The sequence below is a fragment of the Bufo gargarizans genome, chromosome 8 (assembly GCF_014858855.1).
Source record: "Bufo gargarizans isolate SCDJY-AF-19 chromosome 8, ASM1485885v1, whole genome shotgun sequence".
NCBI lineage: Eukaryota > Metazoa > Chordata > Amphibia > Anura > Bufonidae > Bufo > Bufo gargarizans.
This window is the reverse complement of record NC_058087.1, coordinates 11,215,436-11,236,401: the sequence shown is the minus strand read 5'-3', so window position 1 is coordinate 11,236,401 and position 20,966 is coordinate 11,215,436. Positions and strand designations below refer to the sequence as shown.

Sequence of the window (20,966 nt, the reverse complement as noted above, 5' to 3'; positions counted from 1 at the left end):
AATTGTTGGATTAAACTTTAACTTGGTTGAGTTTCCACACGTCAGTAAGTTGATTACTCAATGTCAGCAAAGACTAGCCAAAACATTGAGTCTTCTTACAAAGAATAAGTTAAGGTCCCTTTAAATGGGACGACGATCTAGCGTTCCTTCTAGACAATCTGCTGATCACTAGCCGAGGAGAATGATGCATTTACATGCATTGATCTCCACCAAAGTATGGGGAGGAGTGATCGCTAATGCCATCGCTCTTCCCCACACTGTCTCGCGGTTTTCCCGGCAGCAGATCATGTTTACACGGCACAATCTGCCACCGGGAAACAATGATATTTTGTGCTGCACAAACAATCCAATTACCTGAAGAACAAGAGTTTTGCTTGTTCATCGGGTAATCGGCGGTGCATTTACACCGCAAGATCATCGCTAACTAGCGTTTCTAGAAGAAATGATCATTTCTTACCCTGGTGCTAGAACTCTAGGGATCAGGGGGACCTGTGGGGACCTGGCAGCAAGTGTTCAATTTCCCTGCAGCACCACCAGAGGGGAAATGAAGCATTACAAAGTTTCTACTGAAATAAATGAGGTCTCCATATACTTCACAGACATGTTGGGACCTCCAAAGTATGAAACCTTCTGTAGCTGCTTAGATATCTTTTATAAATTTGAGTCCTGAATGAGGACCTCCCCTCTATTCATTCCCCTAATAAGTTAAAGGGGTTATCTCACTTCAGCAAATAGCATTTATCATGTAGAGAATATAAATACAAGGCACCTACTAATGTATTGTGATTGTCCATATTGGCTCCTTTGCTGGCTTGAGTAATTTTTCCATCACTTTATACCCTGCTCGTTTTGAGGGGTCATGACCACCCTCTCTGTTGCCTGGGACTGTGAGAGTATGCATAGGCACGCATGCGCAGCAACTCCCCCGCCCCCCCCCCCCCCCCCCGCCTCCTCGTGCGCTGCACTCGTGGCCTGAACCCCTGGATACGAGCAGTGTATAATGCGATGGAAAAATGAATCCAGCCAGCAGAGAAGGCAATATGGACAATCACAATACATTAGTAAGTGCCTTATTTTAAATTTCTCTACATGATAAATGCCATTTGCTGAAGTGAGTCAACCCCTTTAAAAGGTAAAATGAGTAAAAATAAATTAAACGGTACAGACCTATCAACTTCTTTCAGTTCTCCTCCAAATGCAGCTACCGTTCTAATTCCAGAAAGAACCTCATCAGCGACCGCTCCGGCTTTAGCATAGGCCTGTAGTTCTCTGCCTGTTAGTCTTGCAACTGACTATAATGCAAAAAAAAAAAAAATATACATATATATATATATATGAATATAGTAAAAAAATAAGCACTGCCTAAAAAAATTAAGGGTTGGTGGAATAGGTGACCATGGTCATGTTGCAGAATAGATCTTACCAGGGCCATTAGGGCAGCTCCAATACCAATGAGCGGGCTCACAGCTATGATCACCAAAGTCAGCTTCCATCCATTTACGAATCCCAATAGGAAGCCGGCAATAAATGTTGTAAATCTCTGGATGAATATCCCCACTTGGTCAGCAATGGCATCGTTGATTTTGTTGATATCACTGCAGTAGAAAATAAATGAATTACTAATGTGCTCACTGTGTACTAAATGTGTATGCCGACATAGCACTGTACCATTCTGAGGAGTGAGACATTTTAACCTATACTCTGCCATTCCCCCACGTATACTATTTGGAGGAGGCAGTGAAGTAGGTTTTTGTTGGCTAATACTAACAAGTATATATCACCCGGTCTTAGTACAAGAACAATAAAATCTACAGTAGGTCTTAAAGGGAACCTGTCATGTTGGACATAATGTCTGAGTTGTAGGCAGCCCGTTTTAGAGCAGGAAGAACTGAGCAGGTTGATATGTAGTTTTGTGGGAAAAGATTCAGTAAAACGTGTGTTTTATTCCTTTAAAATCCTGCTCCTTTTGAGCTTTGAAGTCCAGGAGGCGGTCCTATCAGTGATTGACACCTTCCCTCTATGACTGTGTATACAGAGATTGCTGTCAATCACTGATAGGACCGCCTCCTGGACTTCAATGCAAAGCAGCTCAGGTCCCATATTCCAGGTGACAAATTCCCTTTAATGCCACAGGTTGCAGCAAACAAGAGATGAAAGAATCGCTCAAAATATGAGGTTTGATCGGTTGGCCTCAAAATTTGTGTTTAAAACTCTAAAGTCTCCTAGGATTTTTTTTTATATCTTGTTTTTTACTGTTATCAATTTTTTACAATAAAAAAAAATTAAAAATTCTCTCTAACTATCTCATTATAAAGTTTGTGTCAATAGGTTTTGCACTATGGAATTAGAGATAAACAATCTCTCAAAATTAAATTCTGGTTTATTTCAGTCAAATTGGTTAAACTGATTCGATTGTGGTCTGAATTCTACCTAAACTAAAAGTGCTCCAGTTGAAAGATTAAATAATAAGATAAAAATTGTCCATGAGACTCTGAAGTTTCTTAGAAATCTCTAGTTTCTCTCTTTAAAAAATGTTTTACATCTTTTTATTCTTTTGGAATCACCAAAAATTAGCATTTGAATGCAGCTTAAATTTCTGCAAAATTTGAGTTGAATTTGATTTGTTTAGAATCAGTTTGCCAATCTCTGTTTATCCTGCATTCATGGTATAGATCAGGGGTACTCAACTGCCGGACCACGATCCAAATCCAGACCGTAGTTCCCAGCTGTCCAGACCACTGCATGACCACTAGACCATGTTTTTATTGAACACACCATGTAAACATTCACAGTGCAGGTGGAAAAAGCATGTGAACCCCTAGACTAATGACATCTCCAAGAGCTAATTGGAGTGAGGTGTCGGCCAACTGGAGTCCAATCAATGAGATGAGATTGGAGGTGTTGGTTACAGTTGCCCTGCCCTATAAAAAACACACACCAGTTCTGGGTTTGCTTTTAACAAGAAGCATTGCCTGATGTGAATGATGCCTTGCACAAAAGAGCTCTCAGAAGACCTACGATTAAGAATTGTTGACTTGCATAAAGCTGTAAAGGGTTATAAAAGTATCTCCAAAAGCCTTGCTGTTCATCAGTCCATGGTAAGACAAATTGTCTATAAATGGAGAAAGTTCAGAACTGCTGCTACTCTCCCTAGGAGTGGCCGTCCTGTAAAGATGACTGCAAGAGCACAGCGCAGACTGCTCAATGAGGTGAAGAAGAGTCCTAGAGTGTCAGCTAAAGACTTACAAAAGTCTCTGGCATATGCAAACTTCCCTGTTAGCGAATCTACAATACGTAAAACACTAAACAAGAATGGATTTCATGGGAGGATACCACAGAGGAAGCCACTGCTGTCCAAAAAAAAACATTGCTGCACGTTTACAGTTTGCACAAAAGCACCTTGATGTTCCACAGCAGTATTGGCAAAATATTCTGTGGACAGATGAAACTAAAGTTGAGTTGTTTGGAAGAAACACACAACACTATGTGTGGAGAAAAAGAGGCACAGCACACCACCATCAAAACCTCATCCCAACTGTGAAGTATGGTGGCGGGGGCATCATGGTTTAGGACTGCGTCAAGTCCTGGACGGATTGCTATCATCGAAGGAAAACTGAATTCCCAAGTTTATCAAGACATTTTGCAGGAGAACTTAAGGCCATCTGTCCACCAGCTGAAGCTCAACAGAAGATGGATGTTGCAACAGGACAACGACCCAAAGCATAGAAGTAAATCAACAACAGAATGGCTTAAACAGAAGAAAATACGCCTTCTGGAGTGGCCCAGTCAGAGTCCTGACCTCAACCCGATTGAGATGCTGTGGCATGACCTCAACCCGATTGAGATGCTGTGGCATGACCTCAAGAAAGCCATTCACACCAGACATCCCAAGAATATTGCTGAACTGAAACAGTTCTGTAAAGAGGAATGGTCAAGAATTACTCCTGACCGTTGTGCACGTCTGATCTGCAACTACAGGAAACGTTTGGTTGAAGTTATTGCTGCCAAAGGAGGTTCAACCAGTTATTAAATCCAAGGGTTCGCATACTTTTTCCACCTGCACTGTGAATGTTTACATGGTGTGTTCAATAAAAACATGGTAACATTTAATTCTTTGTGTGTTCTTAGTTTAAGCAGACTGTGATTGTCTATTGTTGTGACTTAGATGGAGATCAGATCACATTTTATGACCCATTTGTGCAGAAATCTAAATCATTCCAAAGGGTTCACATACTTTTTCTTGCAACTGTATATATATATATATATATATATATATATTTATTGATAGATAGATATAGATAGATAGATAGATAAAATCATACTTCTGATATATATGAATGCATAATATGTGGGAAACTACAACTGATGTTTTTAGCCATAATATATTTACATATATTATAATGTATTATATATTCTAAATATATAATAATATTTGTAAATATATTATGGCTAAAAACTTAGATACATATATAAATGTTTCTGAAGGTATTTGAACTCTCATTACTCAAATTACTTTTAAATACACTGACTCAAGCATTGCGCTCGAGCACACGCAGTGTTTGGCTGAACTCCGCGATGTGCCAAGCATAGTAATGTTCAAGCTGAGCATGCTCGCCCAACACTACTCAGGACCCCTGGTATAGATGATACATTTTAGATTGTGAGACTCTGTCTGCTTGTTCTCAAGTTACGGATGTAGTAGAGTTAACACTCATGATTTATGAGACGTGGTATCTAAACTAAATGATTTAAGCAAACACCTTCAATTGCTTTTCAATGACTTTTGTCTCAAGGTAAGGCCAAGATGAGTTAAGAAATTTGAGTTAAGAGCTGGAGTGCTATTCCTGCTACATCTTGTACTCACCAGAACAGAGGACAACAGTCCCCCTACTAGCAGTGGACTAAATGTGTGCTACTGCTCCATACAACCCTACGTGAGGTATGAAAATATGCAATATCTTTTCCATTAAATATCTATCATTATAAGCATATCACAACTTACTCAGACATTCTGCTGTTCAACTCGCCAACTGATGTGCAATCAAACCATCCAATTTCCATCCTCATCACTTTACGAAAATAAAGTTTCCTTATTCTCTGGATCTGTCGGGCAGCTGCTGTTACCCAAAAACTAATCTGTGATTGGGAATGATTAGAAAAGACCAAATTATTGAGTTTATTTATATTCTATGTTCTATTGATTTCAATGAGATTCGACGCCTTAGTTCGTGGATTTTCTTACCATGGGTTTGAGAAAAAAAGAAGGCATAGCAAACTGCAGATCCAGAACAATATATCAGTGATATACAAAAGGTAAGGCTGTGGTTACACCTAGGATACCTTCACATGCAAAAGATTTTCCATAAAAATCACTTCCATCATTTCCATTTATGTTTTGGCAGAACGCACAGGGATTTCCATAAGCCCCATTCAGATGGATGGAACTGATTTTCAGAAATTTTCTACAACATCTAAAGGTACCTTTAGACTTTTTGTAGCTTTTTTGATTAATTGAGTGACAGCTGTAGTGCACAAGATAAGTCAATTTAATGCTTTGTGCTACAGCTGCCCCTTGATATAATCACAAATAAGACTGCAGCTCGACATTTTGTAGTGCGATTCTTCCAGTTTTAACTATCCAGCAACACATTAAGATGCATGCAGCTGTCACTTAAAAGGGTTTTCCAACCTTTTACAACTGATGACCTATCCTCAGGATAAGTCATCAGTATCTGAACGGTTCAGATCTGACACCCTGGACCACCATCAAACAGCTGTTTGAGAAGGCACCGGAGCTCCTTCTCGCAGCTTACCAAACACAGTGCTGTACATAGCATAGTGGCTGTGCTTGGTATTACAGCTCAGCCCTGTTCACTTCATGGGGCTGAGCTGCGCCTAGGCCGCGTGATCGATGAAGGTGTTGTCACATGTCCTAGGAAAAGCTGGGAGAAGGCCATGGTGGTCACAGGAGCATCGCTGCCTTCTTAAACAGCTGATCGGGGTTGGTCCCTGGTGTCGGACCGCCACCGATCAGATACTAATGCCCTTTCCTGAGGATAGGTCATCAGTATAAAAATCTTGGAAAACCCCTTTCATGGTTAAAATCAATCTTATAGCACTACAAAAAGCCCCTAACGCTGGGACTTTTTTACCACTTAGGACAGGTTATCAATATCAGAAAACCAGAGAATCCCTTTAAAAGCTAGACTTAACCAAGAGGCTTTCCTTTTTCTGAAAGGAAACTGAGATCTTTAAAATAGTGAGTAACAGAAACATGAAGTATATTAGCTACGTACGTTTTCCTTATAAAATTATTCAGATTTAGCTGCATAAAACTGGAAAATTAATTAGGTAACAACAATTTATAAATTGGAAAATGTTGGCTAATGGGTTTGTCCCAAGATAAAAACATATTCCCCGATATACAGGTTTGGGGATAAGCATCTGATTGCGGTGTGATCACTGGGACTCCCAATGATCATGAATATGGGGTCCTGATTATTCTGAATGAAGTGGAGGTTGAGCATGTGTGCTAACGCTCCATTTATTCTCTGTGGGTTTGCCAGAAAGAGCACTGTGTTTTTTTCCAGCTGTCCCATAGAGAATGGATGAAGTGGCAAAGCACATGCTTGACCGCCACTCCATTCATTCTAGGGCAGGCATGCTCAACCTGCAGCCCTCCAGCTGTTGTAAAACTGCAACTCCCATAATGCCTAGCAGTAGGCTGTTCAGGCATGCTGGGAGTTGTAGTTTTGCAACTGCTGGAGGGCCGCAGGTTGAGCATGCCTGTTCTAGGGAAACAGGAGAATCTCGATTCCCAAGAATGAATGAAGCAGCGGTTGAGTATGTACAACCCTTATCCTAGGTGTTGGGGTTATCAACCACTCAAGATGGCTAACAAAAAGTAAGTATTTTAAATATGTGAAGAAAAATGTTACTAGGTAAACAATGTAACCTGCTTGCTTAGATCTAGGGTTAATAAAAATACAATTAACAGCTGGCATTTTGCTACAATTGCATCTTCTCAAGGGAACCAAAACCATCAAAAAGGCTATATGTAAGTGGTGAGAGCTCCTATCAACTTCAGGGCTGACTACTTTTTGGCACATTTGACCATGACACTTACTTGCATGTATCCAAGTAAAAGGACAGCAAATCCAATGCCTGCATAGTAAGCAGCAAACCGAGTCATTTCAAACTCAATATCCAGCATGCTGTCAGGAAACAGAGGAAGAAATCAGACTTCACGCATAATTATATCAAATGGTACAATGCAAGATATCAGTAAGCGCAAATTAAGATAACTAATAATTGCAAAGATATCTCTTACCCGCAGCTCATTGTGTCATTAGTATTCACATAAAAGGAGTTATTAATCCACATGATAGTGTTATTTATGCAAGCCTTGTTGGGATCTCGAAGTTCTTGTGACTCAATATCAAACATTATAAATGTGTCGATCATCATCCCGAGGACTAGTAACATGCACGGCTGAGCAGCACCATGGACCACTCCAGCCAGGCCACCAAAGACCATCATGCAGGTCTCAGAGGAAGAGGCAAACCTAAACTGGAAAAATATCACAAGTTCAAATAGATTTTATATCTACTTTACATCTACTTTATATCTATCTATCTATTATATATCTATTATCTATCTAACCATAAAAATTCCACGGCACTCCCAAAATTGTGAATCAAAAGTAGTCTTCTTTAATCACCAAAGCACCATTCATTGGTGATTAAAGAACACTACTTTTGATTCACAATTTTGGGAGTGCCGTGGAATTTTTATGGTTATATACTTTGGATGTTGGATCACTTCTATCTATCTCATATCTATTGATCTATCTTTCTATCTATCTCATATCTATATCTATGTGACATTTATCTCATATCTATCTATTTCTCATCTTTCTATCATGTATCTTTTCCTTCAATTTCTTGCCAAACAATCTCAATACAATAGCGTGACATGCTGGCAAAACCTTTGACGGGCTGTAATGCACATCACAACCACTGGATGGTCACATACAGACAAAGCATAGATATCTCATGACAGAGTATCACAAAATCAAGTTTTTTTTTCACAGTTGGTCATCTTGCATCTTTGGGTATTTTGAGCTAAGAGTACAGGCACAGTAAAGAGCGACACCTCTGTACTATATTCTTTCTCGGCATATCAGATATGGTCTCCAGCCTGCAGGCACAGGCAACTGGGTCAACCAGAATCCAGATTTTAAGAAATACTTTGAGCAATACTGGTTCCAAAGTGAACCTTCACTGCCCTGGTACCCCAGTGAGTAGTCTGCTGCCAGTCCGGTGTCCTTATGATTGCTCCGAGCTGACAGAGCACAGGGGCGATAGTTTCTGTTGCTTTAATATATTTATGATGGTAGTTCTTGTTTATGGACTTGCTCTTTGTGTCCCTAGCTTCACATAGCAAACTATTATATGAGAGTGATAGGTTTAGTATTGAATTCCATAATAATGTAACACTGTGGGTAAGTTTGTCTTGACAGTGCTATTTAGTGACCAACTCGCTTTTTAAAAACATTTTGAAGAATTAGGTAATGATTGAAGTATATGGAGTACCCTAGAATAGGGTACTTGTAAATTGTTCTTTATTTGATGTTTTTAAGCTGTTCATGATATTTATTATGCTTTGCCAAAAGCTGTCTGTAGGTGGCACTGTTAAGTTAATTATGCCCTGATTCAGCAGAGGGAATTAACTTTCCCCTGTGAGGGAGGAGCTTTTTAGTAAGTATTGGATCATAGCCTTTCATAGACTGTCTAGAATCACAAGGCCCTGCCTTTTACTAAGGTATTTATGGCTGATAGAAGCTTTGCTGTGGATGGTTTCTAGTCTCTGGTGCCTACCTCATTTTTGGGTGTTTTGCACCCCTGTGATCATCTTTGAAAGGTTGCAAAGTGTTTAAAAGGAACTCGGGCACTGCTACTCCTATTATCATCATCTTTACCATTTGCCTATATATAGCAATTAGGAAGAGACTGCAATGTAACTTGCCATGGAACTGTGCCTTGATATCATTGGATGTACTATAACTCCCATTCTGAACTTTAGTAATGAGCGACTAGTTTATTTTCTACAATCTGCCTGGTTACTAAAAAAAAAAAAAAAACACCCACAACACTTACATTTCCTGACTTGCATCTGTACCACATTCATAACACCAAGGCCCCCTCAACTACCTTCAGGCAGGGACCCCAACATAGGGTGTGCCCTAAGGGAAGAAAGGATGTGCCCTTCTATCATTGCCCTGGCCCTAGGGAGCATTGGTGTGAGGATAGCTACTGTGGCTAATTATTGCAGCTAGAGCCACTATCACTCCCATCCTCCACTCTGCTACTTCGGGGCTTGCGGCATATGCACTTACCAATTGGAAGAAGCCAACTCGTATGTTGTTTCCTTTAGACCTTCAAAACAAAGTACTTTATATTAGGGATTATGGAATATAAAACAATCATGGGCATAACTACTATAGCAGCAGACGAGGTGACTTCTATGGGGCCCAGGGCAAGAGGGGGCCCAGTCTTAGTTGGGATTATCTTCTACTGGAGGACCCTCTAAAGCAGGCATAGCTAACTTGCGGCTTCCACAATGCCTTGCTGTAGGCAGTCTTGCCATGCCAGGAGTTGTAGTTTTGCAACAGCTGGAGAGCCTCAGGTTGGCCATCCCTGCTCTAAATGGACAACTTTTAGCAAATGAGGCAGTGGACAAATGGCCCAAGGGTCATTGAAAAGGGATTAGGCAGAAACCCTTCTGTCCTGTGTGGGGGACCTGGTTTGATCCTTGCTATGGGGCCCTTACTTCTCTATGTAACCATTGTAAGATGCCCAAGGAGTTTAGGTGACCACACAAATCCATAAAACACACTTTTTAAAGTAATTTTTACAAATAATTTAAATTTAGGAATAAATAGGCAGTAAAGCTGCCCACACACATAAGATAAGATGGGGCGATAATCTATTGGGTCTGGGTGGTTTAGTGCCAGTCAATGCCACTTTTCATAGTGAAATAAGGATTAATTTGCAGAGACAGATGTCTATGAAATAAGGATAATAATTATGGAGAATATTTTCTTAGAACTTTACATTTGGTTTATTTCTATGTATAAATAAATAGGGTGTTACCAGTTGGAGCTATATACAAAATAACTGTGGAGCCCCAGTTATGGGTCTTGAGCACAGAGAAAGCCAGATATCCTTCAAAGGAAGAAAAACCGAGCAAAGGAGTGACTCCATTACAGAGATCACCAGATCCACCATATTGAGTGGCCCCTATGTCAAGATCCCGCTCTTTTACAAGCTTTAAGGATGTGACGGAGAAGACCTAAGCCAGTTATCCATTCACAGACAGCTGTTTCAGGGTGTTGCCCCTCATCAGTGTGGAGTAGGATTCTGGCTAACTGGGAGCAATGCCTTGGAGACTACTCAAACAAAACAATAGCTGATCTTAAGGAGACCAGCTACAGAAAACACTGTGGAGCCTCATTTAAGAGTCTCGACACAGCAATGCAAAGTGCAAAGCTCCCTGGGAAACAGTAAAACATGTTTAATCAGCACTGCCTGCATCAAACTGCATAGAGGCACAGCCTTTTGAGAAGGAGAATGGTAACAACCAGTAATTAATGAATTCATAAATTAACAGGAGGATAACAGAGGAATGACACAACTCAGGGTTCTAAGAAAAGATGCTCCAGTATTTGCCTAAACACAAGTCAAGAGAGCTGCCGGTCCTTTATTTTTTTAAGAAAGATTTTGGCAGAGAAAGGTTTGAACGCATTTATAATGGAGGGAGTCCTAATGATTTCTGGCCATGTCCATGTTCACACTACTATGCTTATTCATTTATATACATGAACATTTCAGACGAGGCTCATCTGCACTATGTAAATTAGATGGACAGGTTTTAATACTTACTCTGCTTTTTTTGGTGCTGGCTGGCCATTTTCATATTTTCTGTTAAGAAAAAATTAAATATGAATCTTAAAGTCTATGGACAATGTATTAATTTTTTTTCGGGGGGGGGGGAGGCTTTTATTACTGCATTCTACTCATTTTGTGATATATATATATATATATATATATATATTTATTTTTTTCAATTGGTCTTTAATAAACATATGTTAACACTTCCTGTTTATGCTCTAATGACTCAGCCTGTAGCTCTTATCTCTGAACTCCTGACAGCTCAGAAACACTTATTATAGGTCAATTCTTATCAAACTGATAAGAATATGGCTTAAAGCGTACCTGAGGTGGCTGTGCTTCTTGGTATAATCATACCTATAAAGGAATATGTCTCTTTTGGGCTTCTTTAACGTCCTTTTCCGCCTAATTACCCTGTTCTTCAGCAACACATCTAGATGCATTTCTCTCAGAAGCAGGTGTATCTCCCTTCTTTGGAATCTGCCAGCCCTGTACTGCTGTTATATCCTTTCCCTTACTTCCCTTATGTCTGTTTTCATGTCCAGAGCTCACAGAACAGATAAGGAGGGGGGAATTACACAGGAGGGGGGAATTACAGAAAGGCAGGACGTGAGACCCCTAGTGGCCATGACTTTACAACTTTTTTCAGGTGGATGCAGGCAGATTTGTTAAATAAAGTAATTTCGAAATTTGCTATTTACACCATTCTCTAGTAAACTCTTTGAAAGAATGTTTATGAGCTGTCAGAAGTTCAGAGATAAGCAATACACATTGAGCCAAAAAAGCTGCTGTGTGACAGGAAAGTTATAGTCTACAAATAGACAGAAATTGACAGCTGTATAGAGAAAACTGCTGAAAATCGTTAATAAAGGCCAATAAAAAATTAATTTTAGCCCAAAATGGCCCTAAAAGGTGTCCATAACCTCTAAGCAAATTGTAACATTCATAGGGGGGAATTTATCATGAGGGGAATATTTGAAGTCAATTTTGCTTGAGTACTTTACACCAAATTTATTAGATGTTTCATGTTACTCGATAAATTTGTCTCATCCTTAGACCTAACGCTTGTCTAGAGAAGCTCCTCCAGTTTTCCTCCTCCCGGGGTGAGATTGCAACTTTTTTTGAGACTTAAAAAAAATGTCTCAATGATAAATCTGGAGTTGAAGTCATTAAAGGGGTTCTCTGGTCTTTTACTATTGTAAAAGGATAGGTCATCTATATCAGATTTGCGGGGGTCCTGGTTGTCAGCTGTATGAGGAGACGGCATGTGCAGTGTGCACGTGCCATCTCCCTTCTGTCTTTCTGCTCGCTGCTGTGCTTCTATGGGACAGCAGCAGTGGACAGGAAGAGAGAAGGGAGACGGCACGTGCGCACAGCGCGCACCGTCTCCTACTGAGGATAGGCCATCAATAGAAAAAGCCTGAGGAACCAATTTAACATAACTAACCAAAACCACTTTTGCACTTACCTTAATAAACTGGAGCAAGTGGTTTAAAAATGCAAAAAGTCGCAAAATTATGTGCAAGTGAGGGCAAAAAAGTCGCAAAATTTGGAACAATCACATAAATGTTGCACAAGCAAATGCAAAAAGTCACACATGCCCTTTTTTTGCAACTTTTTGATGCCATAATTCTGGAGTGAAGGTATGATAAATCAGGGCCATAGTGAATACAGGATGTTGGCCCTAGCGGTGATATATTTCAGTTAAGCTTTTACTTATATATTACTTATAATCTACTATTAGTACTTACTCTGAGTTCTTTAGATTATCTGAAATGGCAAACAAATATAGTTAGGATTTGTGATGAAACAAATGTTAAAAACCAACATCCAAATAACATTTCTTCTGCTAAACTCTATTATTTAGTCCTAACAGTTTGATAAAACAGATGGAAATACTAATTTACTTGAATGGGGCCAAGCTGCAATACCAGACACAGCCTACAGACAAGTGTGGCACTGGTTCTAGGGGGAAAAGAAGCAAGGCCATTTACAGCAGATAAACAGAGGACCTTTACAAGGGTCATGGTTAAAGAGGCTTGTCTACAGAGAAGAACGCAGACTTTTTTTTTGTGATAGATGTCATAGAAAGGCCCAAATCAGTAGTATTGTGCAAAATCCATTAATTCACATTTTTTTTTGCAGTGGATGTTGTTTCCATCACAGACCTGTAGGTGTCACTGTTGCACATTATGCTTTTAGAAAGTGGGTGCTGAACTTTCGCCAGAAGAGTGATTCTTAACCGCTTAGTGACCAGCCTGTTTGGGCCTTACTGACCAGCTGTAACTTTTTTTATTTTTCCATCTATGCAGCTGTATGAGGGCTTGGTTTTTGCGAGACAAGTTGCAGTTTTCAATGGTACCATTTTAGGATACACAGAACTTTCTGATTAACTTTTATTAACTCTTTCTGGGAGGGAGATGGGAAAAAACAGCAACACTGCCACAGAGTTTTTACGTTATAAAGTTTGAGGCGTTCGTTTTTCTGCATAAATAACATAATATCTTTATTCTCTGGATCAGTGCGATTACAGCGATACCAAATACATAGTTTTCTTTACGTTTTACTACTTTTGTGCAATTAAACCCATTTTTTTTTAAAAGAAGAATTTTTTTTTTGCATCATCGCATGCCAAGACCCATAACTTTTTTATTTTTCTTTCTTTCTTTCAACTCGTTTGACAGCTTGATTTTTGCGGGACGACTTGTAGTTTTCATTGGTATCATATTGGGATAAATGACACTTTTCGATCTTTTGTTTTTAAGTTTTTTCGGTGGCAACTAAGAATAAATTTGCATCTCTGTCTTTTTTTTAAATATATTATTATTAATTTTTTTTACGGTGTTCATCGTAGGAGATAAATTACATGATATTTGTGTAGTGCAGCTTGTTACGGACACAGTGATACCAAACATGCGGGGGAGATGTTAGTTTTGCAATTTTTTTAAATTGAAAACCGTATTTTCAATGAAAAAAAGCATAATTTTTTATTGGAATTTTTTATTTTATACTTTTTTTACTTTTTTTAACCGCTTAATACTCCCACAAGGGAACTATAACAGGCACATTTTCAATTGCTTCTAAAATACAATGCACTAGCCCTATAGTGCATTGCATGTTAATCTCAGTGCTATACTGACATTAACCAGCAGTTTGCACCAGAGAGGCGTAGCCTGCTGGGGAACACTCAAGACAGGCTGGGGGCCTATACATTGACACCCCGCAATCGCACTTGCGGAGTGCCGATGGGATACAGAGGGAGTCTGCTCCCTGCAACCAATAGCTGCCCTCAGTGGTGATGTATGCCAAGCAGCAAACGACCCAGCGGGAACACATCACTGCTGAGGCCGGTCATTGGCTGCAGTGGTGCTTGTGCAGAAGTTTACAAACAAAAACTGGAGGTCTGGTGAAGACCCACGGAGCTGTAATGGATCAGCAAGAAGCAAGTAAGTATACTGTACATTCACAGGTACTGCTGGTCTGGGGGATTTAAAAAATAAAATCCTGGACGACCTCTGTAACCAGTGACCTCTTCACATCATCCCAGAAAAATATTCCTCCATGGGAGGAACTATATCCATAGCAGCCATAGCACTTGCTACGGAGCCCATAGGTTGGGAATCGGTGGAAAATCTGGTGCAAGAACATTGCACTTTTGTTGTGGGGAATAACAATATGGTGACTTTTTGTTATGATGTGGATTTTAATTTTTTTTAAACTAGGTGGTGCGGGACCCATTTTATTTTGCTATGGAATTATAATTACTCCCCTGCCTTATTTTATTTTACACAGCCCAAAACAGAATACTTACTGAGTATTTATCGCAATGCCACATACTGTAGCTAATAAAACCTGGGTTCACAATGAGAACTGATAAGACTATGCTGCAGTATATACATACCTCCCAACTTTTTGGGCTATCAAAGAGGGACACATGGTTCATTGCGTGAACTGAATACTTTGTAATTGCATGTAATTAAAAATTTGGGATAGCTGCTGAGTTATTCAATAAAATGTGTCTGCATAGTGCCAATTCATTTTTTATTTCTTTGACCTGCTCACTGAGAAGGCCGCACATGCTCAGTTTCATCTTTCAACTGCCTCTTGCGTTGTGATAGGGAGAGAGCTTCAGCAGAAAGGACACGCCCCCTGAGCTGCAGCAGAAAATACACTCCTCCTGAGCTGTGATAGGGAGAGCTGAGACACGCCCCCTGAGCTGCAGCAGAAAATACACTCCTCCTGAGCTGTGATAGGGAGAGCTGAGACACGCCCCCTGAGCTGCAGCAGAAAAGACACTCCCCTTCAGCTGCCAGCCTGATGTAAATCTAGCAAAGCAATCAATGGGGATCCATGTGAGGTACAGGGCTGGTTCTAGCTTTGTTAGAAACAGATTGTCATGTACTATATGATGTTTGATTTCATTTTTTTACATTCATCATTGAATAACCCCTTTAAAGAGTTAGAATTTAATGTAAAACCTGGTACGCAATAAGCTCCTGAGCTCCCTCTAGTGGCAGCTTCAGGCAAGCAGAATTGGATTATTTTTCTCTATGCAGTAGATTTGGAGCAATGCACATATTCATAGATTTAGTCAGAGCTATCTAGATTAAAAGGCACATTTAAATATGAACTATGCCAATAATGTAACCTGTACCTGATTCATCCGACTCAAATGATGAATTCTCCTGTCCAAGTTTCTTGATGCTCTTTAGAGTAACTGACATGGTTGTTTCCTCTTACGTTCTGGACCCTGCAAAATGATATTGTCAGTGTATCTCATATCTAATTATACTAATCAAATTTTGCTTTGTAAGCAGAATGTAAATGGAAAACCAGCATTTAATCCATAGGCTATAGGCTGCCTCTGATTTATTTATTGATGCATTTGTTTGCATTCATTTATATTTTTATAACACTTATTAGGAATGACATTTATTCAATGAAGCTTTCCAATCTCATTTTAGGCAATTTGCAGTAAGTAAAAAAAAATGCATTCTAGAGCAGTATTTATATTCATGATTTTTGGATATGGGGGGACGTCACTTAAATTAAAGTGACAAGCTACAGAAAGAATACAACCCAAAATAAATACGTAACGTATGGTTGTCCCATTTGGACATTTATAGCGTTTCGATGTCTAATAGGTGTGGATCCCACCTCTCGGATTCACTCCTGTCTGGAGAACAAAAGGCCCAATTGCTGGCATTTTCTGAAGTTCCATAGTTGTGAATGGAGACATTGCACAAGTGCAGTCACACCTCCATTCACAGCTATAGGTTCCCCCGAAAATGCCAACACTTGGCTTCTTTAGAAAGTCTCATAGCAGTGAATGGAGAAAGCTGCACATGCTTGGCTTGCTCTAAATTCACATTAGGGCCCTATTCTTGAGATAGGAGTGGGTCCCAGAGGTAGGGCTCACACCTATGGCATATCCTATCGATATGCCATAATTGTCCAGATGGTATGATGGAACTGATGGGATACAGGTAACCTGAACAGCAAAATGTGCACCCACTGCCAGACTTCTCAGTTAAGCAAGTTTTGGTGAACCTGCCCTTCAATAACATTCAGCAGAATAGCTCCCCCGATAACGGTGATTAAATCAAGAGCCAAGCTAGTAAACTCTGAGGGGTCCCTGTGGGTGATATGGAATTCTGTCTTGCATTCACCGAGTAGCTGCTAGCAGGCGAAATGGACAGGTTGAGCCAAGGTTAAAACATAGTGGTCAAAAGTCAAAGCCACCTATGGTACAAAGGTGCAAATGGCAGAAAAACGGCCTCTATTAAACAGTCTGAGGTCAAACACAGTCAAAAGCAAGGAGAAGGCAAAGTAAACAAGCACTGATCAAAAACACCAATACTCACAAAATGCACAAAGTATTCTAACAGACAGGAACTAAGAAGAAATAATAACTGTCAAAGAGCCACATCCCAGCTCACTGATTGGCTCTCAAGCCAAGCCCCTTCTGCTTTTCCGCTATAGTCGTTCATATGACTTTGCTTGGCTTCTGGAGCAGAGACTGCTACAAATGTGAATATCCCTTCAAAGGGCAAGAATTTTATTTAAAAACACAATACTACAGCAATCATGGTTAAGTGCTTGCAAGTATCCTGTAGGATTCTTATTGATATCCCTAGTTGTGTGATATACAGACATCAGTCAGATGACTATCAAGGGGCAATGTTCCTTGGCTCATCATCATTCTAGCAGAAGTACACACACTACTACTACTACTACTACAGTACCCCTGAAATTGGAGCACCACCAATTTAAAAGACAAAAAAAATATTTTTAAACAACTCCTGCAGGGTCTTTAAAATGCAAATTCAAGCTAGTCCTAAAGGCCTCCATGCACATTAGATGACTGTTTTCTGCAGGACCAGACGGCAATCTAATGTGTAGGGGGAGCTCCCGACAGGTGATATCAAGGGAATAAAGGATCAGGCGCATAGCATTTCAACACCAAATCCTTTTGATAAACTGCCATCAGAGGTGTCTGGTAACGGTTTTCTACTCTCTACCTATTGAAACCACATACATAGTCGGCCGTGCTGCGTGTGTATGTGTATGGGGGAGTTGAGAAAGATAACTGCCGTTCAGCCAAACCTGTTGAAGGTGTACGGGCACCTTTAGTTGCTTAAGAAAAGTGGTGTTTTATTCTCTGTGAATTCACAATAGTTTTTTTTTATTTCATATACTACATCTAGAGCTTTGTGTGTCTGAACTCTGACATATGCATCATCACATCTGCAATTGATTGCACGTGCGACAGATAGGAACTACTATAATAGTTTTCTGGTTGCAACACATTTAATGAAATAAAGAGCAACATTTTAAAAGTATTTGTTTCAGTAGCAACAAAACAAAAATAAAAAGTTGTTACGGTTCCTATTAACTTTAATTGGGGTTGTTTTGGGGGCTAACCCATTTAGATGAATGGAATTAGAGTCTGACGCTTGTGAACGCTCCCTTATACGTGGCACGTACTATGTGTTCCACACTGGTTCCTTCACCTCTGATATTATTTATAGTTAAAGGGACATCTGTCAGCAGATTTGTACCTATGACACTGGCTGACCTGTTACATGTGCGCTTGGCAGCTGAAGACATCTGTGTTGGTCCCATGTTCATATGTGCCGGCATTGCTGAGAAAAATTTAGTTTTAATATATGCAAATGAGCCTCTAGGAGCAACGGGGGCGTTGTCATTGCAGAGAGCTTAAGCCCGTTGCTCCTAGAGGGTCATTTACATATATTAAAACTTAATTTTTCTCAGCAATGTGGGCACAAATGAACATGGGACCAACACAGATGTCTTCAGCTGCCAAGCGCACATGTAACAGGTCGGTCAGTTTCATAGGTACAAATCTGCTGACAGATGCCCTTTAAACATGAAGTCAACAGAGGGCCCCATACAAGAAAAGTATATGGGCCTCTTGCTACTGGATAGGTCAACATAGATCCCCCCATTAATTGTGAGAATACAATCTAGTAGACATTAGTAAGCTGCTTTTAAAGGAACCTGTGACACTGAACATGATGTCTTTTCTGACAAGCTGTTCCAGTGGGGGAACAGCCTGTCGGATCCGTGCTACCGCAAGTCTGCCATGCCGCCAGAGGTACGCTCCGATCCCGTACGCTATGGAAGGGTCGGGCCGGAGGTCCGGCCGCAGAACGTGCCGAGAGGCGGCTGGACAAAAATTACAGCACGCTGCGTTATTTGTCCGGCCACCTCTCGGCATGTTTACCATGCTGCGGCCGGACCTCCGGCCTGACACCATTATAGTGAATGGGGCCAGAGCGGACCTCCGGCGGCACAGTGGACTTGAGGTAGCACGAATCCGGCAGGCTGTTCCCCCACCGGAACAGCCTGCTGGAAATGGCTACCACAAGTGTGAAAGTAGCCTTACAATGTAAGAGTAGCTGAGCAGATTGATCTACAGCTCTGTGGGGGCTTCTCCTGCCTTATAACATGCTGCCTACATATTGTACATCAATGTCTGATATTCATGCCTCTACTGAAATCTTGAATATATGGTACTTTAGACATGTTAACACTTAACATTGATTGTTATATTGGGCAGCACGGTGGCTCAGTTGTTATCACTGATGCCTTGAAGTGCTGGGGTCCTAGGTTCAAATTCGATAAGGACAACATCTGCATAGAATTTGTATGTTCTCCTCATGTTTACATAGGTTTCCTCCGGGTACTCTGGTTTCCTCAAATACTCCAAAGGCATACTGATAGGGATCTTAGAGTGTGAGCCCCAATGGGGACAACAAGAGGTTATAATGTCTGTAAAGTGTTGCAGAATATGTCCGCGCTATACTAGTGGGAAAAATGAATAAATAATATACTGAGCCAAGGTTTCCTGTATATAACCTGTACTAGATATGTTGTACAAGACAATTGCATAGTGACAGACTGAGGGTTTGTAAAGAGTATATTGACCATGATCAGGGATGGCTCCTGTCCAGCAACACAATGTCCCTGGCATTTGTACTAACAACTGTGAGGAGTCAGACTTTAATTTGACTACCTTATAACATTCATTGGATGGTGCAATTCTGGATGGTATAATAATAACTCCAACAGTTCATTGGCCAAAGCTCGTGGAAGAGTCCAATTTCTCTAGTATATTGAAGTCCACATAAACACAATCTGATCCAGTCTAGCCCTAGCAGGACACGTGGTATGTCCAACGCTTAGCAAATTACGTTATTTGACTTTTAGGGGGGGATAATACAACTCCGTAATAATAATCCACATTACGGATCCTTATTCTTCCTATAATTGTCAGTTAGCCCGACTTCTTTATAGGCTTCTCCAGCTTATAGGTATTCGAATACATAGCAAGCTGCAGAAGGTTGTTCTGTAATAAATCAGTCAGTCAGCTTTCTGACGGCTCGTCTCCAGCCCTTTCTCTTCTCTTCTGTGCAGTTATTTGATTAAATATGATTGATATGATCAGAGGTTAACAAATGTTCACTCGGGAGAGGAGTGACTGGAGACGAACCTTCAGGAAGCTTGCTGGATTTAGCACAGGATGGCATTCTGCAGCTTGCTATAGATTGGAATACATTGCAAGCTGCAGAAACCAAATGGAGCAAATTGTTAAATAATAAACAATCGGAAAAATGTTTTTCACATAATTGATTGATGCAATCTAATAAATATATGATCAAAAGTGCTTGTAGTCTTTAAATACCCAGATAAGTAGTTGATCCCATCTCATGCCCCACATTGATTATGCTTAGAATATCAAGCATCATTCTAAATACTAAATACCACGATATTAACCTTCATACGTGAGAGAGAAAGAGATAGATAGATAGATAGAGATAGTTTACTATTTATTCATACTAAGTATAATTTACACCTACAAATATTGGATCTAAAATTCATTAAAATAAGAAAACAGCTATATATTATTAATAGTAATAATAATAATCATTATATAGAACATATACCTGCACTGTAATCCAAATCCGGCTTCTGCAAAAATAAATTTGCTTGGAGCTGTGTCAAAGGGAGAGCAGCATGTCCATTGCGGTGGCCAGGACTGAGACTGACAGTGCTGTATTAAGAAGTTAAGCTTTAAAGGGTATACTTGATGTTTGCAGAAAGGTAAATGGCCGGGCGAACACCCCTCTGACAGTTCAATGACTCTTCTGCTCATGGGGTGAAAACCACTGTATGTATATTAGGTTGGTTATAGATTTCCAGCAACACTTATACCAAGTTCACATGTGAGACAAAACATTCACCAATCCAAAAACGCGTTCTGTTGGAGTGAGCAAAATCTTTGACAGTGACCTTAGTTACATTACCCCAGTTGTATTAATGACACTGAACACAAATGAATTACCTGGACTTGGGTTTATCTAGGTTGATATAGAAGAAACTGAACTTACTAGACAGCTTACATCAGCTGAATTTTCTTACTTAGGTGAATTATACCTTTTCTGGTTTTTAAAGTACTGTTATTTACAGTCACAGGACCGTTCCATGGGC

General features: G+C 40.1%; 1 protein-coding gene across 1 annotated transcript in view; it reads right to left on the bottom strand.

Annotated features, from left to right (window-relative positions):
* The window catches only part of LOC122944828 (bile salt export pump-like), a 100,089-nt gene extending 79,535 nt beyond the window's left edge, over positions 1–20,554 (bottom strand). The window contains exons 1-10 of the mRNA XM_044303499.1: positions 20,423–20,554; positions 15,607–15,702; positions 12,704–12,722; positions 10,944–10,982; positions 9,398–9,437; positions 7,331–7,569; positions 7,127–7,214; positions 5,003–5,136; positions 1,424–1,595; positions 1,168–1,292 (exon numbers count right to left, since the gene is read on the bottom strand). Coding sequence (XP_044159434.1) covers positions 1,168–1,292; positions 1,424–1,595; positions 5,003–5,136; positions 7,127–7,214; positions 7,331–7,569; positions 9,398–9,437; positions 10,944–10,982; positions 12,704–12,722; positions 15,607–15,676 — 926 coding nt within the window. The 5' untranslated portion in view covers positions 15,677–15,702; positions 20,423–20,554. The remainder of the gene's footprint in view (positions 1–1,167; positions 1,293–1,423; positions 1,596–5,002; positions 5,137–7,126; positions 7,215–7,330; positions 7,570–9,397; positions 9,438–10,943; positions 10,983–12,703; positions 12,723–15,606; positions 15,703–20,422) is intronic.
* Positions 20,555–20,966: the final 412 nt, after the last annotated feature.